The 23988-nt window shown below is 46.6% G+C and overlaps 1 protein-coding gene across 2 annotated transcripts; it reads right to left on the reverse strand.

Annotated features, from left to right (window-relative positions):
• Positions 1 to 303: 303 nt before the first annotated feature.
• Positions 304 to 22978, reverse strand: LOC119964159 (octopamine receptor 1-like). 2 transcript variants are annotated; one of them, XM_038793452.1, is made up of 5 exons: positions 22809 to 22822; positions 5853 to 6012; positions 5338 to 5628; positions 3636 to 3812; positions 304 to 1417 (listed from the first exon to the last, which is right to left on the reverse strand). In XM_038793452.1, exons 3-5 carry the CDS (start codon positions 5616 to 5618, stop codon positions 760 to 762), a joined length of 1116 nt encoding a protein of 371 aa, XP_038649380.1. In that variant the 5' UTR covers positions 5619 to 5628; positions 5853 to 6012; positions 22809 to 22822; the 3' UTR covers positions 304 to 759. The 2 variants fall into 2 exon arrangements, with proteins under 2 accessions (XP_038649380.1, XP_038649379.1); XM_038793451.1 differs by lacking the exon at positions 5853 to 6012 and having other exon boundaries at positions 22809 to 22978.
• Between the last annotated feature and the right edge of the window lie 1010 nt (positions 22979 to 23988).

Consider the following 23988-nt stretch of genomic DNA (forward strand, 5'->3'; position numbering starts at 1 on the left):
CTCTTTGCAATTTACATGATGTGCCCAACGTAGGCAGCTGTCAAGCATGAACAATGTGTGTGGTGGCGTCCATACCTCTTAATTTGAACCTAGCTTGGATCAGCTAATTCAGCAACTCACCGAACCCAGGGCTTCATCTGCTAATGGTTCTGTTCCACACCAGGGCAATAAACATAACAAGTGAGGCATCAGAGAGTGTGTGAGACAGCTTTTTTACATGGACCTTGGTGTAATATTCTGCTTTACTCACATTACAGACAAAGTTGGGTGTAAGAAACCTTTGTCGAACAAAGTACATTCATTAGTATAGCATAATTTATTGATGCCTTATTCAGAATCAGCTGTGGTTCAACTGTGGAGCCCTTGCTTTCCAGTTAGTAGGCCAAGGGTTTGTTGCCTCACTTCAGAGACTTCAGCATGTGATCTGGAGTGTCAGCCGGATGGAGTGCTGCACTGTCAGAAGTGCTATCTTCAAGGTGAGACATCGAACTGGGGCCATCTGTCCTCTTACGTGGTTATAACAGATCCCATGGCACAATTTCGAACAAGGGTGGTGACGTTCTCCCCAGAATCCCAGGCATAATTCATCCCTCCACCAACGTCACTCAGACAGATGATCGTCAAAATGCTGTTTGTGGGTGTTTGCTGGGTGCAAGTGGCTGCCATGTTTCCTACATTATGATTGCACTTCATTGGCTTTATAATGCTTTGGGAAGTTTTGAGGTGGGTGAATTGGACCATGTCTTCTACTTCATGCAGTTATTGGCAACCGTCCATGCTTTTCACACTGCATTCTGCACCCTGTACGGTTTTGGTGAAGGTCACTATGGAAACCATGTCATCTCCGATATCAACCTGTGCCCTCCAGCGCCGGCAGACAAGCATCTTCTTCAAGGCCCGTTGAAAATCCCGGTTGAGGAAGGCGTAGAGCAGAGGATTGATGGTTGAATTACAATATCCAAACCAGGTGATGACTTTAAATACATGATTAATGGTGGCACCATTGAATTGCGAGCCACTGACAGCGATGCAAATGTTGAAGACAAAGTATGGGAGCCAACACAGCACAAAGGCCGAGAAGATGATACCCATGGTCCTGGTGGCCTTGTGCTCCAACTGTAGGTTATCCTGCCGCCTGCTGTCGGGATGATAGTGGAGGTCGAGCGTCTGCGACATGACCCGTACTGCTTTCAGGCGGGAGGCTTGGTATATGAAGAAGTACATGGTGCACATGATCAGGAAAGGGATGTAAAAGGCCAATGCAGAAGCTACAATGGCAAAAATTCTGTTGGTGACGAATACGCACTCCCTGTTGTTCTCAAAGTCCATGCCTGGGATTTCATTCCAACCCTGCATCACAGGCAGGAATGAAATCATGAAGGAGTAGACCCAGATGGTAATGGTCATGGCAATACACCTGTGGAAATGGAGGCAAAATAAACATAGGATAGGAATGAGACATCAGGGGTTGACTTTCTCCACAAAGCTGTCCTCCCCCCACTAAGAATGAAAGCGGAAGTCGGCCCTGCACTGTGGGAACCCGAGCAGCATTCTTCAAGCAACACTCAATTAACAGCTCAATGACTCCCAGCCAGTTGGGGATGGCAACCGCCTCTCAAGCTGTCAGCCCAACCAGAGGGCAGACAGCGTTGTAGGCTCAGCAGCGCCATCTTTGGAGGTGATCGGTACTTTTTTTCTTTTCTTTTTTTAAAATAAATTTAGAGTACCCAATTATTTTTTCCAATTAAGGGGCAGTTAAGTGTGGCCAATCCACCTATCCTGCACATCTTTTGGGTTGTGGGGGCGAAACCCACGCAGACACGGGAAGAATGTGCAAACTCCACATGGACAGTGACTCAGGGCCGGGATTCGAACCCTGGTCCTCAGCGCCGTAGGCAACAATGCTAACCACTGTGCCACCGTGCTGCCCGGAGGTGACCAGTACTGAGGCTGCAGGATGAAGGAGAGCCCCACCCTCCCCTCCCCCTTTCCCCCAACTGGCGATTGGGGTGGGGGACACTTTCCATCGATCGCGCCACGGCTGATGGGTCAATCATCGCTGCTGTGGGAGGGGTAGAGGGGGCTCTCTGGGGGTTATGGACTGGTCATGCCCTACCCTGGGAACCCACTGGGAGGCTGCCAGAGTTTCCCTGGTAGTCTCACCACACAACGATGGATTCAGTTCGAAGTTAGTGAAACGCTGAAGGGGATGGGAGGTATCCCTTAATTCTGCAATGAATTGCCACCAGGTGACCATGCTGCTGAGGTTCCTACCGCTGGTAATACACTGCTGTGGTAGAAAGATATTGGGCTCGTCTCCCAACGCCTTCTGCTGTCAATTTGCCAAGCCTCCAAAGGCCTGGTAAGATCCAACCCTTCTTAACACAGACATTTGTTTCAACATTAATCTTAGAATTCCTACAGTACAGAAGGAGGCTATTCAGCCCATCAAGTTTTCACACCTCCTGAAAGAGCACCCTATCTAGGTCCACTTCCCCGCCCTATCCCTGGAACCTCATAACCCCACCTAACCTGCACATTCCTGGACACTAAGGGGAAATTAATCATGGCCAATCCACCTAATCTGCACATCTTTGGCCTGTGGGAGGAAACCGGAGCACCCGGAGGAAACCCACACAGGCACGGGGAGAACGTGCAGACTCCACACAGACAGTCACCCAGGGACAGAATTGAACCTGGGTCCCTTCTGTTGTGAGGTAGCAGTGCTAACCACTGTGCCACCGATTAGGTGTTTCGAAAAAGTTAAGCAAACCTTTGCTCAATTTGTGTGGCATTGGTTTCTAGGGTTTGCACTGCTTGTCTAAGGAGGCGTACAAACTACAGTGTTAGCATTGGTGCCAAACTGTTTTGTCACGTCAACTTTGGTTCAGTGGGTAGTATGCTCAAATTGGGGTCAGAAGGCCATGGGGTCCGGCCTCACTTTGGTCATTTGATTCTGTTTAGCGCCAAAGCTGACATGTTCCCAGGGCCAGAAACAGCAACGTGATCATGACAAGATAATCTGAAAAATAGTGCTTTCTATAGAATAGCACTCCCTCAGCAGTTCACTGAAATAGCAGCCTGCATTATGGACTCAAATTCCTGGAGTGAGACTTGAACCTGCAGTTATCTGACTCCAACGTGACAGTGCTAACAAAAGAGTCACAGTTGTCCTGTGCCAAAAATATCAAGTCATTGTCGGTGCGCAGACCATGGGAGCTTGGAGTCGATTAGGCTGTTTAGCACACTGGGCTAAATCGCTGGCTTTGAAAGCAGACCAAGGCAGGCCAGCAGCACGGTTCAATTCCCGTAACAGCCTCCCCGAACAGGCGCCGGAATGTGGCGACTAGGGGCTTTTCACAGTAACTCCATTGAAGTCTACTCGTGACAATAAGCGATTTTCATTTCTTTTTTTTTCATTCTTCAAAAAATGTAAATAATTTTGTGAAATGATTTGAGGTTCTCCAATTGTGATAAAGATCCAAATGAAAGCAAGTTCCTATTTTAACAGAACAATCTAATATAATATTTTCTCATTGAATGAGCTGCCTTTACATTTGCAGTCCTGTTTTGTTCAGTTGAAAAGAAATTAGTAAATTAATGCCCCTTAAAGCATGAGGTCTGATGACCCTTACCTGCTGCGTGACATTTGTTTGGTGTAGCGATAAGGAGTAACCACGGAACAGTAACGGTCCAGGCTGATGAAGCAGAGAGTGACAATGGAGGCTGTGCAAAACATCACGTCAAATGAGATCCACACCTTGCAGAACAGACGGCCGAACATCCAGACTCCAGTCACCTCATAGATAATGCTGAGCAAAGAAAGATACCTTTAATCTGGGGGATTTCAAAAGGAGTTTGCCGGGTCAGTCATAAGACTGGCAGGACACAGGTTGACAAAAGAATCAGAAGAGAAATGTAGAATGTCTTCTCTACACCTACTTTATCAAATTGTAGACATTTACAACACAGAAGGAGGCCTTTTGGCCCATCCAATGTGGAAAAACTAGCTCTTGGTCTTCAAGTGCATATTTTAAATGTGATGAGGGTTTCTGCCTTTTGGCAATGAGTTTTAGACCCACATCACCCTCTGCATGAAACAATTACTCCTCAACTTCCCTTTCATGCTTCTACTAATTATATTAAATCTATTCTCGCTAGTTATTGACCTCACCGCAGTACCCAAGATGTGGCCTAACTGGCCTTTTATATGGCTGTAGCATAATCTCCCTGCTTTTATATTTCTGGCAATCGAAGGACAGTATCACAGATGCCTTTTTAACAACTGATCTACCTGTTCTGCTGCCTATGATTTGATAAAGTAGGGGAGAGAGAACATTCAACGTTCTACGTGTATTACCTCACATTTGCCTAGATTGAATCCTTTTGTCACCTTTCTGCCCATCTATTAATGCCTTTCCACAGTCTCCAGCTTCCTTCCTCACTGATAAGAACATCCCAATTTTTTTGGCATGTTTGCAAACGTCTTAGTCATGCCACGTATATTTAAAACTAAAGGTGAAAGGTTTTTTTAATGCAGAGAAATGTTCTGATTTGGAATGTTGGAATGCATTGCTTGAAAACAGCTTCAATCGTCGCTTCCGAAAGAGAACTGGGTGTATTCTTGAAAAGGAAAGAAAATAGTGGGGTAGAGGGACTAAGTAGATTGATCTTTCAAAGAGTTGACATGGAAACGATGGGCTGAATGGCCACTTCTGTGCTGAACGAATCTATGAAAATGTTTTCCCTGCACCAAAGGAATCGCTATTGATATTAACATTGACACTCCACAGACTTTTTGAATTTACTCTTTCATGGGATGTGGGCATCACTGGTAAGACCAGCAGTAATTGCCCTTGAACTGAATGGCTTGTGTGGCCATTTCAGAGTCAACCGCACTGCTGACAGTCCTGAGTCATTTTTTTGCCCTGGAACTCTCTTCCTCAACAGGCAGTGGAAGCAGAATTTTAAATATTTTTAAGGCAGAGCTACAGAAATTCTTGAGTTACTGGAGGTAGGCAGGAACGTGGGATTGAAGTTACAATCAGATCAGCCATGATATTATTGAATGCTCACTCCTGCTCCTAATTCGTTCGTTTAGGCCAGACAAGTTTAGGATGGCAGATTTCCTTTCCAAAACGTCATTAGTGAACCAGATGGGTTTTTACGACAACTATTACTAAAACTGGCTTTAAATTTTCGATTTATTAATTGTATTTGAATTCCATCAGCTGCCATGGTGGGAGTTGAACCCATGTCTTTAGAGTACTAACTTGGGCCTTCGAATTGCAGGTCCAGTGACATTACCACAATGCCACCATCTCCCCCAGCACTTACCTAAAGGGCATGACGAGACACGCCACCAATAGATCTGCTGTGGCTAGGGACAAGATGAACATGTAAGTTACTGTTCTCAGTTTCTTCTCCAAAGCAGGGCAGACAAACACCACCACGTTTCCCAACAGGGTCACCAGGTCCACTGTAGTCAGTATAGTCCCAACCAGCACCTCTTGGTGGGAGATCTGGGTGCGAGAGGCATTCCCATTCCCATCCCAGAGAGTAGCCAAAGCAAACAGGCTGTGGTTGGAAGAAATATTCAAGTTCCAAAGGGAGCTCATGATTCATTTTCTGCAAAGAAATTGAGAGAAAGAAATGCTTTCACAGAAAATTCACTCTGATATAAAATGCAAATAGTAGCAGACATGAAAAAGGACAATATCATAGTTTACTATAATTATAAATGAATACTATTACTCTTACAAACACAATATGATTAGCAGATTGTTAGCACATTATTACGAGTATTAATGATAACCTCAATAAAGGGTAAATCAGAGTAATGTTTTACTCACCCAGGCGTATTGTTCAAATAGTACATAAGGTGGGTTATCTGTCTTGGTAAAGTTATGTATGAAAGATAGTCAGGAGTGCAACCTCTGCTTAATCGACTGGTTTCTGAGAATGTGAGGGTGCAATTCAATTGAAAAACACAGTGCCATCTAAACCTGGGGTCTACTGAGAAAATTGAACAGGATAACATCAGAGTGGAGGAGCATTTATAGAGCAGTGTAGTGCAGACGAGCTGCGGTCCTCACCAATCACAGTTAATCAGACAACAGCCAGTCATCTCCACTCACACTTGAAACGCGACCCCCACCAATCAAGAGTTTAGGACGTCATCACTGCAATAAATCCATTTTAAGAGCTTGAATTTTCACGTATTGACAGCGTACAGATAGCAGGGCTGCATTCAAAACTGATCTGACTTGTGATTCACAGTATAGGGAAGAACACAGCTGATCAGTGACATGTTTTTAACAGACACAAATCTTTGAGGAAACTGTGCTTACTGAAATAGAAACTGTATATGATAACCTGATGGTGATTTTTTTCTAGATAAGCTTGGGGTCTGTTTGAATCATGAATCTACACATGAAACAATACATTACTACAATTTAGATGCTTTTGAGTCATTTCAAAGTTTCTGAAAGAAAATTATTGTCTGTATATTGCACTTTTCCTGACCTCAGGAAACCCAGATATATTTTACAGCTAATGTCGCAGTCTTGGTACATAGTCACTATTTTGTGCTCAACAAGGTGCCAAGAGCAGCATTGAGATAGATGACCAAATTGTCTGTTTTAGTGAAGGTGGTTGACTGATAAATATTGGCCAGGGCACCAGAGGAATGTCCTTCCCCTTCTTTGAAAAATGGCATGGGATCAGTTCAGCCATGATCTTAAAAAATGGCGGAGCAGGCTTGAGGAGCTGAATGGCCTTCTCCTATTCCTTGTTCAAACGTTGGTATCTTCTATGTCCATCCCCAACAGCTCTGTGTCTCCTCAATGCTGCACAGGAATGCCAGTCATGATTGCGTGCTTCAGCCTCTTGGTTTTCTCGTTCAGAATTGAAAATGTTATCACTGACCCAACGTGGACAACCTATGGTGAAGAGCTTGGGGTTGCTTCTGATCTTGGGGTAAGCGTGGAAGAGCTCTGAGATGTGAAGTGGACCAAAGCATTAAAGCTGAAAGCAGGATTGTGAAGGCAACGGAAAGATATTTTTGTCAACACAGAAGACGGGTCAGAGATGAGAAAGAACGTCTCGGGTTAGAGAGGATAGCTGAGAACGATCTGACAGAGGTTGGAAGGGGAGGGTAATTTTATTTCCATGGTTAGAAAGTAACAGGGGTTTCAAACAGACTGAGATAGGGGTGGTGGTGGTGGGGTGGAGTGGGGGGGGGGGGGGGGGGACGGGGGTGGTGAGTGGAGATGAGGAAGAGACTGGAGACTTTTCAGGGATAACACATTGGAAGGTCATCATACCTTCTGATCAGGAGATTGTGGGCTGTCTGTATATGGTGATGTGCAGGTGAGCTTCAGAGAAATAGATGGGTTAAAGAAACTGAAAGGGAGGAGGGGGGGGGGGGGGTAGAGTGATTTTCAGGTTAAGCTGAAATCCAGAAAGAATAAGAAATAGCCCATTGAGGATGCTCGGACTAAATGGCAGGAAAGACATTTCATTGAAGGAAGATTGCGTTGCAAGAGAACAGTACACAAAATAAGAAGACTTACATTTATATAGAAACTTTCATAACTTCCAGAAATCTCCAAGTGCTTTACAACCAATGAAGTACTTTTTAAAGTATAGGCAACATAGCAGCTGATTTGTGCACAGTAAGATCCCACAAACAGCAATGAGATAATGACCATAGAATCTTCTTCTAAGCTGTTAAAACAGGAGAACTCCCCTGCTCTTCTTTGAATAATGCCATGGGTTATTTTACATTCACCTGAGAGGGCAGATGGGGTTTTGGTTTCAGGTCGCATATCAGGTGCACTACTTCCAACCGTGCAGCACTTCCTTAGTACTTTAGTGGAGTGACATCCAGAATTGGGAGTGGGGCTTCAACCCACTATAACTGAAAGGCAAAGTGTTCTCCTACTGAGCCAAGACTGAGCGGTGTGGCACGAGAGGGTGAGGTACTCAAATATAGAGAAGAACCTAAGACATGGGACATGTTAGAACATTGTGGGCAAACTTTAAAGTCTGAGGGCCACATCTGGGTATGAAAATTGTGTAAGGGGCTACAAATGCTCAAGAAATGAACATTTAATACCTTCTACATTATATGCAGAGGTCTTGTGGTTCAGTGGATAGCAACCCTACTCCTGAAGCACAGGTTCAAATCCCACACCAGGTTTAGAATTTTAAGGACAGCGCTCACCATCTGAGAGCTGGTGCGACACGCACTACCGCCGACTCTCAGATACCCACTGCCATTTAATGCTCACTTGACAATTAAGTGGCAGTGGATGACACTTCCATCCATCCTTGGAAGGATGTCCAACCCATGAGAGCTGTTGGAAAATCAGATTCGCTGACAGCTCTCCAACCCGGCCAGGCAAGGCATTGCTGTGGCCAGAAGAGGTACTCTTCCTGGAACTACATCCCTGGATCATCCTCAAGGTAAGTCCCCGTGGTTCCCGCGGGCGGGCGGGTAGTGAATGCCCAGGGAGTTCGGGATTGGGGGATCATGGCATCAGGCGGTAGGCCAGAGGAGGAGGGAGGGCCAGAGCTCCAAGGTCCTGGAGGGGAGGGCGCCCCAAATCTGAAAGGACCTTCAGATTAAGGCGCTCCCTCTTCTCGCCCGAAATGAAGAAATGTTTATTTCTCTGTTTCCCACCCTCCTCCCACCCACTCAGGCCAGCCTAAAAATTGAGGCTGGGTGGGAAAATACCCTTAAGTGGTCATTAAGTGGCTAATTAAGGACATTAATCGATGACAGGACGGGTTTCCTGCCCAAGGATTTGCCTGCCTAAATATAACATTGCATCGGGGTTTGGGCGATGGTTTGAGATTAAAAAGAGAGAGGAGGAGAAACATTTTTACAGAGAGAGTTCATTTCCAGGGTCAGGGGGTGAGGCAGAAACTATGCCAAAAATTCAAGGTCAGATTGGAGATGTGGATGAAGGAAAAGGGAGCAAAGGGATATGGGGAAAGATTAGATGAATGTGATGGGGATTATTTGCTTGCATGGGAACCAACCACTAACATGCACTGGTAGGGCTGAATGGTCTGTGGAACTACTATTCAGAATTCTGCACTGCTTGGCAAATCCATTTGGGTGACAACAGGATAGCAGACGTGGAACCTGAACACTGCTGCAGTCGAGGGTCCTGTCATAATATACACATAAGTATATGGTGGTGCAGAGACACACACTGACTGACACACTGCAAGACCAATCAACAGACACAACACAGCAGCCAATCACCAGTTAGGGCACGGTCACTATAAAGCCAGAGGGCACTAGTTTTACCGCTCATTCGGGATGCAGCCTCTGAGACAGACAGAGCCCGCAGTCAGTAGCACAAACATCTACCATGTACTAGCAGTATAGGCTGGTCAGGTTAGGCATAGGTCTTCAGTCAATCTAACATAGTGTCGACCCACAGTGCAAGTATGTTTAACAGTTCTTAGTTAAATTAAAATAGAGTTGTACTTCTACAAGTGTTGGTAGTCTGTCTATGGTACTGCTAAGGTAAACGCAGTCTCCACAGATCCAAAGTACCAACACATCAGGTCCCATACTCAGGTTGAAGATACAAAAGGGGCCAGCACAGCACATAGAATTAGACAGAGAACTTACAGGGTACAAGGAGGCCATTTGGCCCATTGAGTCTGACTCGACCCTTGGAAAGAACACCCCACACCACCACCCTATCCCCATAACCCAGTAACTCCACCAATTTTGGACACTAAGGGCAATTTAGCTTGGCCAATTCAAATAACCTGCACATCTTTGGACTGTGGGAGGAAACCAGAGTGATGGAACCATCAATTCAGCGAACACGTGTAGTTGGATCTGAACAGAGGCTTTAATACACTTACAATAGAGCCAGCCTATTCGTCGTTGAACTTCAGGTGAAATGGCAGGCTGGCTCTAAGGCACTGATCTTTATACATCGGTCCCAGGGGGAGGAGTCCTGGGCGGAGCCAAGGGAGGAGCCCAGTACAAACTCTCGCGTACTCCCAGAGCGACTTCCCCTGGTGGTCGGATAGTGCAACTGCACTTACAATGGGTAGATAACTAACATATATACATGGAGTGATATTGGCAACTATATATAGTGTGAATCACATTCACCACATTCACCTCCTGTTAAAAAAATCAAGTCCGGCGGGGGTGATGGCTCAAAGAGTCAGTCTGTCCGATGGAAGAATTGTCCGTTTTAATCTGCGGAGCACCGGGGTTGCAGCCTCTTGCGGTGGCTGGGCGGGCGTCGAGGTCTGGGGTACGGTTGCTGGCTCCGGGGCGAGTCTTGTCCGAGCCTCATACACCTCCTGGTCGAATGGAGACTGGGGGCGCGGGGGACGGGCTGGTGCTGGCGCTCGGGACTGGTGGGGTGAGCTTGCAGAATCGGGGGCGCAAGGGGGCGGCCGCATAGGGAACGGGGAAAGGAGTTCCTCGGTGGGGGTAGATGGGGGGCTGGATCCAGCGGGTGCCAGGTCCCGGAGGGATACTGTGTCCTGGCGACCGTCCGGGAACGCAACAAATGTGTACTGTGGGTTGGAATGAAGCAGGCACACCTTTTCAACAATGGGGTCGGTCTTGTGCGCCCTGACGTACATCCTTAGGAGAACCGGGCCTGGCGTCCTCAGCCACGCCGGAAGTGAGACCCCTGTGGTAGTGACCCTGGAAAAAATGAAGAGCCGCTCGTGGGGGGTTTGGTTGGTAGCTGTACACAGGAGGGATCTAATTGCGTGGAGCGCGTCAGGGAGGGCTTCCTGCCATTGGGAAACGTGGAGCTTCCTGGACCTGAGGGTCAGTAGGACGGTCTTCCAGACTGTCGCGTTCTCCCTCTCCACCTGTCCGTTCCCCCTGGGGTTGTAACTGGTAGTCCTGCTCGAGGCGATGCCCTTGTCGAGCAGGTACTGACGCAGCTCGTCGCTCATAAAGGGCGCACCCCGGTCGCTGTGCACGTAGCTGGGGAAACTGAACAGGGTGAAGACACTATGCAGGGCCCTAGTGACTGTGTGGGAGATCATATCGGGGCATGGGATGGCGAAGGGGAATCGGGAGTACTCGTCAATAATGTTAAGGAAGTAAATGTTTTTGTTAGTGGAGGGGGAGTGGCCCTTTAAAATCGATCGCAAGGCGTTCAAAGGGCCTAGAAGCCTTGACCAGGTGGGCCCTGTCTGGTCTATAGAAGTGCGGTTTGCACTCCGCACAGATCGGGCAGTCCCTGGTGACCGCTTTTACCTCCTCGTTGGAGAAAGGCAGGTTTCAGGCTCTGATGTAGTGGGCGAGCCGGTCATCGTGGATGGCCTTTAGGCAGCTGATTTGCGCGCTGGCGCCTGTCCCGCGGGATAGGGCACCCGAGGGCTCGTTGAGCTTCCCTGGTCGATATTTGATATCGTAATTGTAGGTGGAGAGTTCAATCCTCCACCGAAGAATTTCGTCATTTTTAATTTTGCCCCTTTGCGAGTTGTCGAACATGAAGGCGACCGACCGTTGGTCGGTAATGAGGGCGAACCTCCTACCTGCGAGGTAGTGCCTCCAGTGTCGGATAGCCTCCACGATGGTTTGTGCTTCCTTCTCGACTGAGGAGTGTCGAAGTTCTGAAGCGGATAGGGTACGGGATAAAAATGCAACGGGCCGCCCTGCTTGGTTTAAAGTGGCTGCTAGCACTACCTCTGAGGCGTCGCTCTCAACCTGAAAGGGAGTGGATTCATCCACCGCCCGCATGGCTGCTTTGGCGATGTCATCCCTGATGCAGCTGAAGGCTTGCCGCACCTCAGCAGACAGGGGAAATAGCGTGGCCTTGAAGAGTGGGCGGGCTTTGTCCGCATATTGGGGGACCCACTGGGCGTAGTACGAAAAGAGCCCCAAGCACCGTTTGAGGGCCTTGGGGCCATGGGAGAGGGGGAGTTCTAAGAGGGCATGCGGTCTGGGCCCAGGACTCCGTTCTCCACGACGTAGCCGAGGATGGCTAGTCTGTTTGTGCGGAACACGCATTTCTCCTTGTTATATGTAAGGTTTAATTTTTGGGCCGTCTGGAGAAACCGGTGGAGGTTGGCGTTGTGGTACTGCTGGTCATGGCCGCAGATGGTAACATTATCCAGCTACGGAAACGTGGCCCGCAGCCCGTACTTATCTACCATTCGGTCCATTGCTCGTTGGAACACCAAAACCCCGTTAGTGACGCCGAAGGGAACCCGGAGGAAATGGAAGAGACGGCCATCGGCCTTGAACACCGTGTAGTTGCGGTCCTCCGGGCGGATTGGGAGCTGGTGGTATGCAGACTTCAGATCCACCGTGGAAAATAGCCGATATTGGGCGATCTGGTTTACCATGTCTGCAATTCTGGGGAGGGGATACGCGTCTAGGAGCGTAAAGCGATTGATGGTCTGGCTATAATCGACGACCATGCGGATTTTTTCCTCGGTCTTGACGACCACTACCTGAGCTCTCCAGGGACTGTTATTGGCCTCTATGATCCCCTCACTGAGCAGCCTTCGGACCTCCGTTCTGATAAATACCCTATCCTGCAGGCTGTACCGCCTGCTGCGGGTGGCTACCGGTTTGCAATCCGGGGTGAGGTTGGCGAAGAGAGGAGTGGGGGTGATGCGCAGCGTGGCGAGGCTGCAGATAGTGAGTGGGGGCAGGGGCCCGCCGAAACTGAGGGTGAGACTCTTGAGGTTACATTGGAAATCCAAGCCTAAGAGGAGTGGCGCGCAGAGGTCGGGCAAGACATACAGTTTAAATTTGGAATAGCAAGCACCTCGAATCATTAGTGTTGCTGTGTGGAATGAATTTGGATGGAATGGGAGCCCGAAGCGAAGGCGATAGTTTGGTTGACGGGATAAATAGGGAGGGAACAGTGTCTTACCAGCTGTGGGTGTATGAAGCTCTCTGTGCTCCCGGGGTCGAAGAGGCACGACGTGTTGTACCCGTTGATCTGGACCTCCGTCATCGAATTTCTCAGATGCTTGGGGCGAGATTGGTTGAGGGTGACCGCGTTGTGTTGTGGACTGCGTGGTTGGTGCCCGGGGGAGTCGAATTCTTCCGATCGGGCGTCCTGTCGAGTAGATGCCGCTGCATTCTGGCGAGCATGATGCAGGAACATTGCGCTGAGTTGCAGGCCATGTGGTGACTGCCCGGGGATGTCGTACTACTCCGATGAAATTGTTTTTCTCTATATATTAAACTTGTGCTGTATATAGTTCTCCACCACCCCCGCCGGACTCAATTTTAACAGGGGGTGAATGTGGTAGGAACCACTGCTGTATATATTTGGGTATGTATGGTAAGGCCCTGTACTACAGGTAAGGGGATAGTCCCTACCTGTTGGCTCCGCCCAGTAGGTGGAGTATAAATATGTGTGCTCCCCATACAGCAGCCATTTCTCCAGCTGCTATAGGAGGCCACACATCTTAGTGTAATAAAGCCTCAGTTCTATTCAACTCTCGCCTTTGTGCAATTGATCGTGCATTGCTGTGAAATGGCGCAGTGATTGGCACTGCTGCCTCACGGTGCCGAGGACCCGGATTTGATCCCGACCCGGGTCACTGTCCATGTGGAGTTTGCACATTCTCCCCGTGTCTGCGTGGGTCTCATCTCCACAACCCAAAGATGTGCAGTGTAGGTGGATTGGCCACGGTAAATTGCCCCTTAATTGGAAAGATTTTAAATAAATAAATAAACGCCAGCTTTCAGTGAGCACGGCGTGCACCAAGTTTGAAAGTGAAGTTTGCAGAGCTTGCTGTTCACAGGGAAGCAGAAGGCCCACAGAAGTTACAGGTAGAGAATGGAAGCCAAGTGTTACCCTTCACCCTATGCTGAACCTTAGTTTGCATATAACTAGGCTGCCCAGCTTTCTAAATATTAATTTATAACTTAAGTAGAGTTTCTGTCTCCTGTTTCTTTTTTTGGTTAGTCTCAAATGAACAAAATTAAATTTAAGTTCAGATAACACAAGAACTTACAGAACGGAACACCTGCAAAAGGCGGGACTTCACTGTCATTCAAAGTGGTCACATATGTTGGTAAATGTAGTCCGACTCAATTTGGTGGCCCATCACCGAGTTTCTGCAGAAGGGTAATTCCAAACTCAAAGGGCCCATTTTTGTTCTTCCTTCAAGAAAATTGGTGTAAAAGGGGCCTATAATTTTCTATGATACTGTTTGAAATTGATTGCATGAAAGAAAGTTGCCATAGTCACAGAGAACCACAGGCTGCACTCCTCTTTTAACAGAGAGCTGACTGGTGGTGAGTTAACCTGATGGTCACAAGTTTGAGAAGGTGGGATTTTCATGGATAGAATCATAGAATCCTAGAATTTACAGTACAGAAGGAGGCTATTTGGCCCATCGAGTCTGCACCGGCTCTTGAAAAGAGTGCCCTACTTAAGCCCGCACCTCCACCTTATTCCCGTAACCCAATAACCCCACCTAACGTAAGGGCAATTTAGCAGGACCAATCCACCTAATCTTCACATTGTTGGTCTGTGGGAGGAAACCGGAGCATCCGGTGGAAACCCACGCAGACATGGGGGGAATGTGCAGACAAAGACAGTGACCCAAACTGAGAATTGAACCTGGGACTCTGCAGCAGTGAAGCAGCTGTGCTAACCACTGTGCTACTCTGCCACCCTAATAGGAACCCTTAAAATGAGAATCACATCCCCAGACCAACCAGCCAACCTCAGCCGGTTTGGGAATTGAACCCATGCTGTTGGCATCGCTCCGCATCATGACCCAGCCATTCAGCCAAATGAACTAACCAACCTCCATCAACCAATTTTTTTCTCATAGGTGACTCTCATGCTCATCCATACTTTTCAGATCTGTTGATCTTTCATATGTTTTCTCTTCAGGATGTTCGCTCCATGATTGGTCATAAAGCTCAATTTGAAGTTCAGTCCGAGTAGTATCAGCAGTGGCCAAGTGGTTCCACTACAGTTTCCTCACCCAGAGAACATAAGAACATAAGAACTAGGAGCAGGAGTAGGTGATCTGGCCCCTCGAGCCTGCTCCGCCATTCAATGAGATCAGGGCTGATCTTTTGTGGACTCAGCTCCACTTTCCGGCCCGAACACCATAACCCTTAATCCCTTTTTTCTTCAAAAAACTATCTATCTTTACCTTAAAAACATTCAATGAAGGAGCCTCAACTGCTTCACTGGGCAAGGAATTCCATAGATTCACAACCATTTGGGTGAAGATGTTCCTCCTAAACTCAGCCCTAAATCTACTTCCCCTTATTTTGAGGCTATGCCCCCTAGTTCTGAATTCACCCACCAGTGGAAACAACCTGCCCGCATCTATCCTATCTATTCCCTTCATAATTTTAAATGTTTCTATAAGATCCCCCCTCATCCTTCTAAATTCCCACGAGTACAGTCCCAGTCTACTCAATCTCTCCTCATAATCCAACCTCTTCAGCTCTGGGATTAACCTAGTGAATCTCCTCTGCACACCCTCCAGTGCCAGTATGTCCTTTCTCAAGTAAGGAGACCAAAACTGAACTCAATACTCCAGGTGTGGCCTCACTAACACCTTATACAATTGCAACATAATCTCCCTAGTCTTAAACTCCATCTCTCTAGCAATGAAGGACAAAATTCCATTTGCCTTCTTAATCACCTGTTGCACCTGTAAACCAACTTTCTGTGACTCATGCACTAGCACACCCAGGTCTCTCTGCACAGCGGCATGCTTTAATATTTTATCGTTTAAATAATAATCCTGTTTGCTGTTATTCCTGCCAAAATGGATAACCTCACATTTGTCAACATTGTATTCCATCTGCCAGACCCTAGCCCATTCACTTAACCTATCCAAATCCCTCTGCAGACTTCCAGTATCCTCTGCACTTTTCGCTTTACCATTCATCTTAGTGTCATCTGCAAACTTGGACACATTGCCCTTGGTCCCCAACTCCAAATCATCTATGTAAATTGTGAACAATTGTGGGCCCAACACGGATCCGTGAGGGACATAACTAGCTACTAATTGCCAACCAGAGAAACACCTATTTATCCCCACTCTTTGCTTTCTATTAATTAACCAATCCTCTATCCATGCTACTACTTTACCCTTAATGCCATGCATCTTTTATCTTATGCAGCAACCTTTTGTGTGGCACCTTGTCAAAGGCTTTCTGGAAATCCAGATATATCACATCCATTGGCTCCCCGTTATCTACTGCACTGGTAATGTCCTCAAAAAATTCCACTAAATTAGTTAGGCACGACCTGGCCTTTATGAACACATGCTGCGTCTTCCCAATGGGACAATTGCTATCCAGATGCCTCACTATTTCTTCCTTGATGATAGATTCCAGCATCTTCCCTACTACCGAAGTTAAGCTCACTGGCCTATAATTTCCTGCTCTCTGCCTACCTCCTTTTTTAAACAGTGGTGTCACGTTTGCTAATTTCCAATCCACTGGGACCACCCCAGAGTCTAGTGAATTTTGGTAAATCATCATTAGTGCATCTGCAATTTCCCTAGCCATCTCTTTTATGCACTCTGGGATGCATTCCATCAGGGCCAGGAGACCTGTCTACCTTTAGCCCCATTAGCTTGCCCATCACTACCTCCTTAGTGATAACAATCCTCTCAAGGTCCTCACCTGTCATAGCCTCATTTCTATCAATCGCTGGCATGTTATTTGTGTCTTCCACTGTGAAGACCGACCCAATAAACCTGTTCAGTTCCTCAGCCATTAACTCATCTCCCATTATTAAAACTCCGTTCTCATCCTCTAACAGACCAATATTTACCTTAGCCACTCTTTTTTGTTTTATATATTTGTAAAAACTTTTACTGCCTGTTTTTATATTCTGAGCAAGTTTACTCTCATACTCTATCTTACTCTTCTTTATAGCTTTTTTTAGTAGCTTTCTGTTGCCCCCTAAAGATTTCCCAGTCCTCTAGTCTCCCACCAATCTTGCCACTTTATATGCTTTTTCCTTCAATTTGATACTCTCCCTTATTTCCTTAGATATCCATGTTCGATTTTCCCTCTTTCTACCGTCCTTCCTTTTTGTTGGTATAAACCTTTGCTGAGCACTGTGAAAAATCGCTTGGAAGGTTCTCCACTGTTCCTCAACTGTTCCACCATAAAGTCTTTGCTCCCAGTCTACCTTAGCTAGTTCTTCTCTCATCCCATTGTAATCTCCTTTTTTTAAACACAAAACACTACTATTTGATTTTACTTTCTCACCCTCCATCTGTATTTTTAATTCCACCATATTGTGATTGCTCCTTCCGAGAGGATCCCTAACTATGAGATCATGAATCACTCCTGTCTCGTTACACAGGACAAGATCTAGTTCCCTCGTAGGTTCCATTACATACTGTTCTAGGAAACTATCGCGGGTACATTCTATAAACTCCTCCTCAAGGTTGCCTTGACCGACCTGGTTAAACCAATTGACATGTAGATTTAAATCCCCCATGATAACTGCTGTACCATTTCTACATGCATCAGTTATTTCTTTGTTTATTGCCTGCCCCACCATAACGTTACTATTTGGTGGCCGATAGGCTACTCCTATCAGTGACCTTTTTGCCTTACTATTCCTGATTTCCACCTAAATGGATTCAACCTTATCCTCCATAGCACCGATGTCATCCCTTACTATTGCCCGGATGTCATCCTTAAATAACAGAGCAACACCACCTCCCTTACCATCCACTCTGTCCTTCCGAATAGTTTGATACCCTCGGATATTTAACTCCCAGTCGTGACCATCCTTTAACCATGTTTCAGTAATGGCCACTAAATCATAATCATCCACGATGATTTGTGCCATCAACTCATTTACTTTATTCTGAATACTACGAGCATTCAGGTAAAGTACACTTATGTTGTTTTTTTTTTAACCTCTGTTTTGAATCTTAACATCTCCAGTTTTATTCCTTTTAGTATTACTGGGCCTATTGACTGAGCTCCCCTCAGTCACTGTACCTTGTACTGTCACCCTTTTTGATTTTTGACTATGTCTTCTCTGCCTTGCACTTTTCCCCTTACTTCCTTTTTCTTCTGTCCCTGTTTTACTACCTTCCAACTTCCTGCATCGGTTCCCATCCCCCTGCCACATTAGTTTAAACCCTCCCCAACAGCTCTAGCAAACCCCCCCAGGACATCGGTTCCAATCCTGCCCAGGTGCAGGCCGTCCGGTTTGTACTGGTCCAACCTCCCCCAGAACCGGTCCCAATGCCCCAGGAATTAGAATCCCTCCCTCTTGCACCATCTCTCGAGCCACGCATTCATCCTATCTATCCTGACATTCTTACTCTGACTAGCTCGTGGCACTGGTAGCAATCCTGAGATTACTACCTTTGAGGTCCTACTTTTTAGTTTAACTCCTAACTCCCTGAATTCTGCTTGTAGGACCTCATCCCATTTTTTACCTATATCGTTGGTGCCTATGTGCACCACGGCAGCTGGCTGTTCACCCTCCCCCCCCAGAATGTCCTGCAGCCACTCCGAGACATCCTTGACCCTTGCACCAGGGAGGCAACATACCATCCTGGAGTCTCGATTGCATCCACAGAACCGCCTGTCTATTCCGCTTACGATCGAGTCCCCTATCACGATAGCCCTGCCATTTTTCTTCCTGCCCTGCTGTGCAGCAGAGCCAACCACGGTGCCATGAACCTTGCTGCTGCCTTCCCCTGGTGAGCCATTTCCCCCAACAGTATTCAAAGCGGTATATCTGTTTTGCAGGGAGATGGCCGCAGGGGACACCGGCACTGCCTTCCTACTCTTGCTCTGTCTTTTGGTCACCCATTTGCTATCTCCCTCAGTAACTTTCACCTGCGGTGTGACCAACTCGCTAAACGTGCTATCCGTGACCTCCTCAGCATCGCGGATGCTCCAAAGTGAGTCCATCCGCAGCTCCAGAGCCATCAAGCGGTCTAACAGGAGCTGTAACTGAACACACTTCTTGCACGTGAAAGAGCCAGGGACAGTGGACGTGTCCCTGAGCTCCCACATCGCACACGAGGAGCATGACACGGGTCTGGGATCTCCTGCCATGTCTTAAACCTTATGTAAACTTATACAACTACAATTTCAAAATAAAAATAAATAAATTAGACAATGAAAAGAAAAACTACTTACCAGGATTAAAAAGCACCTCCAAAAAAGCACCTTCTCTCACTCTGCACCGAATTACCTCACTGCACCAAATTACCAAGTTGCAATTCCTACTCTGGATGTGCCTCACTCCAGCTGTGTCTCCTTGACATATATCGTTTGAGGGTTCAAGCTCCACTCCAGAGACTTGAACACATAATCTAGGCTACCACATCAGTGCCGTACTGAGGGAGTGCTGCAAGCATTGGTGTTGAATGCATTCAAACGAGATGCTAAGCTAAGGCCCTACCTACCTCTCAGGTGGATGTAAAAGCTCTGATAGCACAAATTGAGAATTGTTGTGGGCAATATTTATCCCTCAATCAGATATTCAATCAGAATTATTGGCCATTGAATTTCATTGTTGTCTGTGGGATCCTGCCTGTGTCAAAATTGACAGCTGTGTTGGCTTAACAGTAATTAGACTTCAAAAGTACTTGATTGGTTTTGAAATACTTTGGGACATCCTGAGGTGATGAAAGGATCTCAAAATGTGAAGTCTTTCTTTTGCTGTGCACCCCCAGCCCAAGTTCGATGGAGGAATGCTGTTCTCCAAACTTCTGCTCGCAAAATTGCTTATCTTAGTCGTTCTTCGATTCCTCTTTGGCACATAGTCAAAACTCTTGTTGCGGGAGCAGCACGGTGGTGCAGTGGTTAGCCAGGTTCGATCCCGGCCCTGGGTCACTGTCCGTGTGGAGTTTGCATATTCTCCCCATGTTTGCGTCGGTTTCACCTCCGCAACCCAAAGGAATGCAGGGTAAGTGGATTGGCCGCACTAAATTGCCCCTTCATTGGAAAAAATGAATTGGGTACTCTAAATTTATGAAGAAAACCTCATGTTGCGAATTGTAATCATTGAGCATCATTTTATTTTGACCTATATGTAATACTGGTCCAAATTCTCTGGCCATTGCGATTCACCTTTCCCACTGGCAGTGCCCGCCGCCCATGGGTTTCCCGGTGGTATGGGATGGCTTCAATAAAAAAATCACATTGACAAGCAACGGGAGTATAGAATTCTGCCACCTGCGAACAGCGCACGACCGAGAAACACGTGGCTGGGGAAACTGGAGAATCCTGCTCACTCTATATTTACCAGAGTCAGAGTCCATAGCTGCCACTCAAATCTCCTACTGCCATTGTTAACTATCAAAAGTAGTTTCTAAGATAGATCTCTTTGGTTATTAAAATTTGAATGCCAGGACAGCGAGCCATATAATTTTGAGATAGTAGGGCTTTGAATCAACTGCTTTTATCTTGTTATCTCTTCCAGTTGAATATTAATGGGGTGAAAGCATCTCTATAGTTGCCAGGAAACACAATTTAGTTGCTGTAGCGATAACTGAAGGGGACCTGTCTCTCAGAATAGCTTGGTAGTAGTAATAGGTTAGTGAGCTGGAATGAAATCCCAACATAGCCAATCCCCAGAGCCCCAAAATGATGAGCTGACTGCTTTAAAGCATTGGATTGAAATTGCTCTGTGCCATACTAGTAGGAAATGGGTTTGTATTTAATGTTAGAGCCTGATGGCTTTTTAAGAAGAGTTCAATGTAAGTGGATGATTTGATCAAAATGATGGATGCAGGCATATCATACCTTCGTTACTGACTAGACATATTTTAATTTCAGTATTTTTGCTGTGGAATGATGGACCGGGCAGGTGGTCGGATTGTGACTGAATGTCTCAAATATAGCCGGCAGAATTCCCGTTTCAGAAAGTGTTAATGCCGGGACAGAATCGGTGGTGTCATACGACAGGAAAATTGGCACCGTTCTCAGAGCAATTCATCAACCATTAATGGGCTAGCACTAGCACCACATGGAACATGACCCATTCCAATGACAAATGGTGTTTGATTCGCTGGAGTCGGGATTGACACGCGAGAGGCTGATAAGCAGCAGCCACAGAAATGCAGTCCACCCCCCACAAACACTCATACAAGCCAACAGGTTGGCTGCACAAAGATTCACCAATGCGGAACTGGAGACATTGCTGGATGCAATGCCCGCTATGATTTTGGCTTCATGGCCGATTCTCTGCCCAATCACGTTTCCCGATTCTGCCGTTGGTCGACGGAGAATCCCGCCCAGGAATTTCTTTTCATTATTAGCTCTGATATCATCAGATTCTTGGTGAAGATTCCATGATCCACAAGATGACTGCAGTCGTGCCAAAATGTCCGAACGTACAGTCAAGTCTCTGTACACCTCTGACATCCTACGTGACTTGTATTGCATTAGGTGTGACTTCTCTGAATTAAATCAGATTGTTTGGGTTGGATTAGCTTGGGATGATTTGGGTAGGATTCACTCGAAAACTTGTATCAGGCTTTCACAGGACAGTTTCAATCCTCAAAAACTAGTGGGTTTGGATAGAATGGAATGTAACAATTTTAAAAATCTGAAATCCAAACTCAACCACCTTTGAAGCCATCCAATTTAAAGAAAGTGGTGTAGGGGACAATTAATCCACTATTAGAGGGTTGTTTATCATTTAAATATTTTTGTTTCTTTTTTATATATAAATTTAGAGTATCCAATTCAAATTTTTCCAATTAAGGGGCAATTTAGCGTGGCCAGTTCACCTACCCTTGCACATCTTTAGGATGTGGGGGTGAGACCCATGCAGACATGAGGAGAACATGCAAACTCCCCCCGGACAGTGACCCGGGCTGGGATCGAACCCGGGTCCTCGGCACCGTGAGGCAGCAGAGCTAACCATTGCGCCACTATGCGGCCCATCTCTCTTTCATTTTTAACAAAGAATGGCTGGGTCTCCTGGGCCTTGGCAAACAGGTAGGTGAGGACTGCTGAGCATGAAAGTTAAGTGCCTTTCTAGTACTGCTGCTGGGTCAGGCGGAACAAGGGTTCATTCACACAGACCCTTAAGCTAACCTGCTTCGCTCCATGATTGGATTCCCCATCATCATAATAATTCCTCCTCCACATGATCAGACTCCCTCAATTATATCACCCCTCCCAGGCCTTCCACATCCCATTGTGGCTCTAAATCTGTCTGCAATCCCGCCCAAGATCACCTCCTTACTCTACAAGCTACACAACGTGATCTCTGCCCTGTCATAATATACACACAAGTATATGATGGTGCATAGACAGGCATTGATTGACACACAGGATGACCAATGAACACAGAACACAGCAGCCAATCACCAGACAGGACACGACCACTATAAAGTCAGAGGAGGGCACTAGTTTTCCTGCTCTCTTGGGATCCAGCCTCTCAGACAGTCAGAGCCAGTGAGCAACAACTAGAACATGCACCATGTGGTAGTAAGATAGTCTGGTCAGGTTAGCCTCAGGTCTCCAGTCAACTCAGCATAGTGTCAACCCACAGTTAAAGCATGTATGATAGTTAAGAGTTCAATAAAATCGAGTTGCATTTCTTCAAGTGTTGGAAGCCTGTCTCTCTCACTGCTGCAGTAAACGCAGTCCTCACAGACCCAGCTTACCCAACACATCATACCCCAGCAACACAAAATTACCCGTCAGAATTCTCAACCTTTTTGTTCCTGAGGGCTCCTTCCTCCATTATCAAAATGTTGTGGGCTGACTGGAGCACAAGTATTTTTTTCTGTATGAGCATAGTTGTACAATTAAACATATCATCAAATTAATATTTTGCTTTACTTACTTAATGAGTAACATGTTACCAGTGCTGAACAATAATTTTGTCTTCAACGGGCACATGTAATAGTCAGCACTTTCCCTTATTCTATGCTGTGTTTTCACTGATGCCTTTGCTGAAAATCCTGCTTCAGTTAAGATGGGACCGGTGTTTTCAGTGCTGCTGAAGAAGCTGTGTTGGATTCATTGGAAGCATTCTCGCCAAAATGTCTCCTACAGTGTTTCACTGAGCTCAGGCTGAGGAAGCTGTCAGCTGAGATGTGACTGAGCTCTTCTTTGATGGGACAGAGCGTGGCAGATTTGTTTCAATACCCTTGCTAAAGTGGCTCGCTGCTGTGAGCAGGTTATGCCATCAGGAGTTCTGGAAAATAAATATTTTTTTGAGCAGAACGGAGAACAAAATGCGCTATCAGCTGCGGTTTGATTGTTACAGTCATCTGGACGAAAGAATATAGGTACTCATACATATCCTTAGATACCCCCCTTCCCTGCAACAGTCATCAGAACAGACTGACAAGGAGGGAGGCCCCTCCAATAGGCAGTGTAGATTGGGAGAATAATTGCTACATTCTCAATAAAAAAAGGAATCAAGCATAAAGAGATCGCTTTATAATATAAGGGATTTGTGCGAAGAAAAATCTGCCTTTCGTCTCCATCATTCTATTTTTTATTCATTCGTGGGGTGTGGGTATTACTGGCAAAACAACATTTATTGACCACCCCTAACTGCACTGAAGGTGGTAATATTAGGGGCTGGCTTAGCTCACCAGGCTAAATCGCTGGCTTTTAAAGCAGACTAAGCAGGCCAGCAGCACGGTTCGATTCCCGTACCAGCCTCCCCGGACAGGCGCCGAAATGTGGCGACTAGGGGCTTTTCACAGTAACTTCATTAAAGCCTACTCGTGACAATAAGCATTTTTCATATGTTTAGGTCTGTCTGCAGCCCCGCCCAAGATCACCTCCTTACTCTCCCGTGGGCAGCACGGTGGCACAAATGGATAACACTGTGGCTTCACAGCGCTAGGGTCCCAGGTTCGATTCCCGGTTTAGGTCACTGTCTGTGCGGAGTTTGCACGTTCTCCCCATGTCTGCGTCGGTTTCCTCCGGGTGCTCCGGTTTCATTCCCACAGTCCAAAGACGTGCAAGTTAGGTGGATTGGCCATGATAAATTGCCTTTAGTGACCAAA

Source organism: Scyliorhinus canicula, chromosome 4, assembly GCF_902713615.1.
Source record: "Scyliorhinus canicula chromosome 4, sScyCan1.1, whole genome shotgun sequence".
Lineage (NCBI taxonomy): Eukaryota > Metazoa > Chordata > Chondrichthyes > Carcharhiniformes > Scyliorhinidae > Scyliorhinus > Scyliorhinus canicula.